This window comes from Budorcas taxicolor, unplaced genomic scaffold (assembly GCF_023091745.1).
Source record: "Budorcas taxicolor isolate Tak-1 unplaced genomic scaffold, Takin1.1 scaffold711, whole genome shotgun sequence".
Taxonomy (NCBI): domain Eukaryota; kingdom Metazoa; phylum Chordata; class Mammalia; order Artiodactyla; family Bovidae; genus Budorcas; species Budorcas taxicolor.
In genome coordinates this window covers 31,616-39,675 of record NW_026292718.1, presented here as the reverse complement: position 1 = coordinate 39,675, position 8,060 = coordinate 31,616, and the positions used below count along the sequence as shown (strand labels likewise).

The window sequence follows — 8,060 nt, the reverse complement described above, 5'->3', positions numbered from 1 at the left end:
TGTAAAAAAGTTGTAACTGAGCCTAAACTTGAAAAGGCCTGATTTCTGAATTTAAGATCAAGCTGTTCTGCCACAACTCAAAAAAAGGCATAAACATTTTTTAACATTATTAAGGAATATTGTGTACAATAATAAAAACTGTAGCTTAAATAATGACTGGTTCATCCTTTTAAGGGAATATTTGGAATTTACCAAATGTTACATTCCAAAATGAAGTTGCTAAACAAAACATAACAAAAACAGTGCTCTTTTCAACTCAATTAAAGTGCCTATGGAAATTTTCCATGTGCTGTCACATGGAAAATTCCAGGGAGTTCTAAGAGTTAAACCTGTATCAACCTCTTAACAAGAAAACAAAAAATAGATCCAAAAACTTGCTCCCTGAAAGTTGCAAAGTATCGTGACCCCCTACTTTATTAAGATGAAATTCAGATGATCTCTAGGTAACTATGCTTACACCTTAGGTGGATACATCAATGAAAAAGAACAGGGATATCTGAAGTGTTTATTTACATACTTCTTTAAACACTTCCTTTTCCACAACTGAGCACTTAGTGTATAGAATACAACTGCTTTCACCATCTCAACTGATATCTTGTTAAGTTATACACACTTGTAATTCTATATATCTTTATAACAAGTTTTAGAATTAAAGAGGAGACTCTGCGATTCAGTAACACTGCCATACCCATTAAAAGTGCCAGTGAATGGATAAAAATATTACTGAAATTCATACTATTTATCTTAAACCACATTTTTTCACTTGTATGTTACTATTCAGATTGGAAGGAAAAGTGTGATATTTACTTCAGAAACTCTTAATAGATACAATTTAATATATAAACTTATTTTATATTCACACTTGCATAATTATATAATTTGTAATAAAAATAATCAGAGATGCTAAATGTAGTTTTCACTGATTCCTTGACTGTTTAATTTATGCTTTCCAAGCTCTAAGTTTTATCATTATAAATTAACGTTTTCTGTGGTCTTTCCTCTAAAAACTTTATCACTTCCAGAACATGACTGGCATTGATTTTTTTTTACAGGAGTCTATTCTTTCAGTTCCTTCAAATTGTTGCATTTCTCCTCACCATGAATTCTCTACTCAATAACTTATCAAATATTAAAGCTTTCTCATATTCATAAGTAAATATTACATATGAATTTTCTGATGTACAATAAGATTTGACTTCTGGGAAAATGGTTTCCCACATTTGCTACATTCATAAGGCCTTTCTCCTGTATGAGTTATCTGATGTCTAAGGAGATGAGACTTCTTGATGAAGGCTTTGCCACATTTAATACATCCATAAGGTTTCTCTCCTGTATGAATTCTTTGATGGGTAACAAGCACAGAACTGTTGCCAAAGGCTTTGCCACATACAATGCATTGATATGGTTTCTCTCCTGTATGAAATTTAGAGTGTTTATAAAGGGATGAACTATACCTGAACATTTTCCCACATTCCTTACATTCAAATGAGTTCTCAAGTGTATGCGATTTCATGTGTTGATTAAAGGAAGAATTCCAAGTGAATGATTTTCCACACTGACTGCATTCATAAGGCTTCTCTCCAGTGTGGAGTCTCTGGTGGACCACAAGTTGTGCTTTATGTGTAAACGCTTTTCCACAATCACTGCACACAAAGGGTCTCTCTCTGTTATGAATTTTCTGATGAGTCACAACATGTGCCTTGCTGCTATAGGCTTTCCCACAGTTGCTGCATTCAAACAGTTTTTTTCTTGTATGATTTTTTTCACGTCTAATGAAATTAAATTTCTTTTTGAAGGCTTTCCCACATCCATTGCATTCATCAGCATGTTCCCCATTATAACATCTATTATAATTAAGAAAGTCCAAAGTAGGTTGCAAACTCTTCTCATATGACTTACATTTATATGACTTTTTTCTTGTAGGATTAAGACTTGTGCTCATATTATAACCATGAAGTCTCTCCACAGTCAGAATTTTATTGAACATGAACAAAACTGAATTTAAAAAATTGTCTTTGCTTTTCTGGTGCTTGTCTGATTCATCAACAAGTGGGCAGTCAGCTTCTAAAAAGGAGTACAATGAAATGTTCCGAGTTAATTTTTGCCATTGACAGTCATAGAAAGAAACTTGACTTCAAACCTAGTCTCATTCTGAAACAAGTATGCTTTCACCTTGCTCCTGAACTTTAAGAATAAAACTACTAGAGAGGAAAACGGAGACAGAAAGACAGTGAGAATGGGTGGCTTAATTTGTGACCTGGAAGAAAAAACAACAGTAAAATAGCACAAGGTAGTGAGACGAGTACAAAGAAAATCAAAAAGTTGCTCAACAGGGTGTATGTCAACTCACAGAACAAAGACAGCCCACTACAGAGATCAACAAGAGACAATGGAGTTAAGGGAAAATTAGATTTGGAAGAGGGAGATCAGAATCAGAGTCCTCACTGCATAATTCCTAGATGACCCTGGTAGAATCCTCCCTTTTTCCTTCATTCATCTCTCTTTTTTCCTCTTGGTCATCTGGCACAATATCAGTTCCCTTCAGGAACATTGTTATATCTCCGGTCCTTTGCTGCTGCTGCTGCTGCTGCTAAGGCGCTTCAGTCGTGTCCGACTTATGCAACCCCACAGACGGCAGCCCACCAGGCTCCTCCGTCCCTGGGATTATCCAGGCAAGAATACTGGAGTGGGCTGCCACTTCCTTCTCCCTCTCTAGTCCTCTAACCTTATCCAAAAGAGGTTGGTGGAGTAAGACTGCAAATCCACATAAGCTGACTACATTATTAGAACTAGATGTATGGAAAGATCTGCCATCGTGTTGAGGAGGAAAGAACAATGAGGATTCTAGGAATTGAGAGAACCAAGCAAGCACTTCGATGCAATGGGCAGTGTGAGGAGTCAAAGTGGAGTGGCAGGACATCCTCCTACACAAGAGCTGAGGAAGAGAAAGAGCAGCCACGTGGGAGAGCGGAACTGGGGGTGTCATCTGGGGATCTGATGATGTCAGGTGCATGTCAAGTGCACCCAGTCACTTCCAAAGGTATGTGCGTCCTAAAAAGTGTTTCGAAGGTGCCAGTCTCTCACTCGCCAACTGGGACCCCAATTTCAAAGACTCCCATCTTCCTGGGTTTCTCTGACTCACCTGGAGAGCTCCAACGTGAGTCCTCTCCCTCCACCATCCATGGTTCTTGTCCTTGCTCCACTCTGAATATCACTGTTGTTTCAGTAACTGGACACCCTGTTCCTAGGAAACAACACAGAACTGAGGACAAAGTGCTAGGAACAACTACCTCATAATTCGGGTTTGCCTCCTGGTGTCTTAGGGCCTGTGAAGGCTGACAAACAGCCTTCAGAACAGAAAAGACCCTTCTTCACTTAGGAGGCAGAAGCATAAACACAGTACCTGATCCCCAAAGGAGATTAAGAATCTTTGACTAATGAAGTTCAAGGCCAAACTTACTAATGCTTCAGAATGTTCATGGCTTTCACAGGTCTCAAAGGAAGGGTACTGTTAAAACATTCTGAGTTACAACTAAAAAGTTACCACCCACTGTCCTTACCCACTGAGATGAGGTTTCTAAAGTTCTCCAACATCACATCCCAATACAGGGTTCTCTGATCACAGTCAAGCAGCTGCCACTCCTCTGGGGTGAATTCCACAGCCACATCCTGGAGTGTCACTGATCCCTGTAATAGTACATGGATCTTCAAACTAAAGCGTGCATCATTTGGGGACTTGTAAGAGTCATGGCAGCCTCTTAGGACCATATCATGTTCATTGATGAGTTTTCAAAGTTATGTATGAAAACTACTATACACCTGATTCAGAAATATACTTTGTGATAGAAACAAAAATTATATTAAAAGTATTCAAATAGTATGAGAACAATTCAATAGCAGAAAGATTAGTCTTTTAAACGAATGGTGTTGGGACAGTTGGATATCCACATGCAAAAGAATGAAGTTGGACTCCCTCCAACCCACCCACACACCTCATATCATAATAAAAGAAAGTGAAGTCGCTCAGTCGTGTCCGACTCTTTGTGACCCCATGGACTGTAGCCTACCAGGCTTCTCCGTCCAAGGGATTTTCCAGGCAAGAGTACTGGAGTGGGTTGCCATTTCCTTCTCCAGGGGACCTTCCTGACCCAGGGATCGAACTCAGGTCTCCCACATTGTAGGCAGAAGCTTTTACCCTCTGAGCCACCAGAGAAGTCATCATAATAAAAATGAACTAAAAATGGATCAGAGACCCAATGTAAGAGTTAAAACTACAGGTAACCCTTGAACAGCTTGGGGGTTAGTGTGCCAACCCTCCCCACAGTCAAAAACCCACATAAGTTTACAGACACCTCCACATCTGTGGTTCCACAATCATGAATTCAATGAAGCACAGGTCATGTAGTGCTACAGTATGTATTTACTGGAAAACACCTGCATATAAGTGGACCCACACAGTTCAAGGCTGTGTTATTCAAGGGTCAACTGTATATAATTCTTACATGAAAACAAGGGAGTTAATCTTTATGACCTAGGATTAGGTAACGGTTTCTTAGACATGACAGAAAAAGTGTGATAAAAGAAAAATAGATAAATTGGAATTCATCAAAATTAAGCATTTTTGTGCTTCAAAGGACACCATGAAGAATGTGAAAAAGACAACTCACAAAATAGCAGGAAATATTTGTAAATCATATATCTGAAAAGAGAGTTGTCTCTAAAAGAAAAAGAATTCTTACAACAATAAAAAGAAAACTCAATTTAAAAATGGGCAAAGGACGTAAACGGACATTTTTCAAAAGACAGATATGATCCAAAAGCACATGAAAAGATGTACAAATCAAAATCACAATGAGATATCACTTTACATCCAATCGGATGGCTAAAATCAACGGCAGACAATGACAAGTTTTTCACAAGGGTGGAGGGAGAAACTAGAACTCTCATACACTGCTGATGGAATTGTAAAATGGTGCAGCAACTATGGAAAACAATTTAGGAGTTTTTCAAAACATTAGAGTTACCATATACCCAGCAATTTTTCCTAGGAATATACCCAAAAGAGTTAGGAACATATGTGCACACAAAAACCATACACACATGTCCATGGCAGAATTATTCATAGCAGGCAAAAGTGGTAATAATATGGGTATTGAGCAAGTAATAAATGAATAAACAAAATGAGGTATATCCACATGATCCAATATTATTCAGTACTAAAAAGGACTCTATGACATATATGATCCCTGAAAATACTGTGCTAGGTGAAAGAAGCCAGTCACAAGAGATCACATATTGTATAGTTCTATTTGTATGAAATTTTCAGAACAGACAAATCCATAAAAACATAAAGTAATTCAGGGCTGAGGGAAGGAAGGAATGGGGAGTAACTGTTAATGGGTATGGGGTTTCTTTTGAGGATATGAAAATGTGCTGAGATTAGTGATGACAGTTTCACAATTGTACTAATATACTAACTTTAAGGTGGTCAACTTATAATAAGTGAATTAAGTCTTAATAAAGTTATTTTAAAATGCTGCTTATATGTTCTTCACTCATTCACTCATATAATATTTAATAAGGACATACCACATACAGTACTGCTGCTGCTGCTGCTGCTGCTGCTGCTAAGTCGCATCAGTCGTGTCCGACTCTGTGCGACCCCATAGACGGCAGCCCACCAGACTCCCCCGTCCCTGGGATTCTCCTGGCAAGAACACTGGAGTGGGTTGCCATTTCCTTCTCCAGTACATGAAAGTGAAAAGTGAAAGTGAAGTCGCTCAGTTGTGTCCGACTCTTAGCGACCCATGGTCTGCAGCCTACCAGGCTCCTCCGTCCACGGGATTCTCCAGGCAAGAGTAATGGAGTGGGGTGCCATCGCCTTCTCCGAGTACAGTACTCTTTTTCTTGTTTGTATCGCTAGTACTGTACTCGGAGAAAGAAAAAAATTATTACTGTCCTCAGTAATCTTACAGCCTATTAAACACTACAAAATAAATGTATAAAGGTAATTACATGTTAAATGGGCTAAAAAGTTAAGAGGCTAGACTTATATAAGCATAATAAAATAGAAAAGCACAGATTTTTATATGATAAAATATATCCTCTTAACCGTGAATCAAAATCATTTTTAATTTAAACTGAAATTAAAAGGCACATAGCAACATTTCTATCACAAAGAGATAGTTAAGATCATATAAGGAAGCAAACTAAAACCTATAAGCTTTTTTTTTAATGCCACAGAAATAATTTTATTTAGAAGAAGTACAATTTTATAAATAAAACGTAACTGGAAAACAGTTATGCCTATTTGTTTTACTTCAACTACGAGGGCAGAGTTGAGCAGTTGTCACAGAAGCTATATAGCCTTCAAGCCTAAAATATTTACTGTTTGTCCCTTTAATGGGAACAGTATTAGAAATTCTTTAAACTGTTATGTTAAAAGCATGAAATATATTATTGACAAGTATAAAAAAAGGATATGAGGAAAAAAGTTCCCAATTTATGAAAACAATCTTAATAAGCTAAGAATCCTTAACTTGATTAAAAATAAAAAAACAAAGAACAACTATCTATCAGAATATAAGACACTGGAAGAATTGCCATTAAAACTGGACCAGAAAATATTTTGGCTAGCAATTATATTCAAAATTATAGTACTGGAAATCCTGTCAATTGCAATAAGACAAAAAAAAAATGGAGATAAGTGAATAAGAGACAAAACTCCATTTGAAGAGTATATGATGGTCTATCTGGAAAATTTAAGAATAAACTAAAAAACTCTTAGACTTAGTAAGAGTTCTATAAGTTGAATAAAGTCAAACAGACAAATCCATACTTTCCTATGCACCGGAGTAGCCAGTTAGAAAATATTATGAAAAAAATATTCATCCCATTCTCAATAGCAACTTAAACCATGTGTAAGAATAAACATTATAAGAATTGTATAAGAATACCATAAAAACCTATACAACTATAATGAAGGACCAAAAGAAAAATGGAAATAAAATGGAGAACTCATTATCGAATTCTCTCCAAATTTATCTAAAAGTATAATGCAATCACAATAATGACACCTAATCTATCCCCTGGGTTGGGAAGATCCCCTGGAGGAGGGCATGGCAACTCACTCCAGTGTTCTTGCCTGGAGAACCCCCATGGACAAAGGAGGCTGGCAGGCTACAGTCCATGGGGTCGCAAAGAGTCAGTCACAAATGAGCGACTAAGCCCAGCATAGCATAGCACACATGGACTTACAAATGGAGTTCTTGGCACTATGTTCTCTGCTTATTCTAGGGAACACTCTTAAGAAGGTCATTGGAAATTGGATGTTATATTTATCACAGAGTTGTTACTGGCAATACTGTTGCTAACATAACCTCTTTGAAACATTATTGTAAGATATTTTCTTTGGAGAACTGTGCTAGGAAAAATTTTACTCATCAGGGGAATTGTTTTCTGCTTTATGCTCCTGGACAAAGCCAATACTTTGGTTGGCTACCCATTTTCTATGATCACCAGAAAGAGTAGGTACACATATGAAGCTCTACCTAAATGCTGAAAAACCCTATAACCTGGATATCAATTTATCAATTTTCTGAATTTCCTATTGGACCTGATCTATTCAGTCTACATTCTCCCTAACTATATATAATCTCCTTTTTATATGGATTAAAAAAAAAGAGATTTGGACCTCTTGCTTTCTGAGATAGTGCACACTCTGTCTATGGGCTGTGTATCTCTCTAAATAAATCCACTTCTTACCCATCAAAAAAAAAGAGACAGATTTTAATAACAATAAATGGATGCCTTACCTTGAAGCTGATCATTTCTGCCTCTCTTGCACAGAGATCTATGAAAGTAGAAATGGGGAAGAGAATAAAGACATGAAATACCAGGACTGCAATGGAGAACCCTGCTGTATGAGAAAAAAAGCACACAGTGCAGTCTGAGAAAATGCCACCCCGTGAGAGAATGACATTTCCAGCAAGTCAGAAATGTCCACATTTTATAAGCAATGATCTTATATTAGTAGGCTGTACATTTCTATCCTACTGACC

At 37.2% G+C, this 8,060-nt stretch overlaps 1 protein-coding gene across 1 annotated transcript; it reads right to left on the bottom strand.

Annotated features, from left to right (window-relative positions):
* Nucleotides 1–1,899: 1,899 nt before the first annotated feature.
* Nucleotides 1,900–7,829, bottom strand: LOC128071459 (zinc finger protein 684-like; the record flags this gene model as incomplete). Its single annotated transcript, XM_052664306.1, has 4 exons — nucleotides 7,815–7,829; nucleotides 3,561–3,687; nucleotides 3,143–3,244; nucleotides 1,900–2,064 (listed from the first exon to the last, which is right to left on the bottom strand). Coding segments are annotated over exons 1-4 (409 nt in total), but the record flags the coding sequence as incomplete, so codon positions are not given.
* Nucleotides 7,830–8,060: the final 231 nt, after the last annotated feature.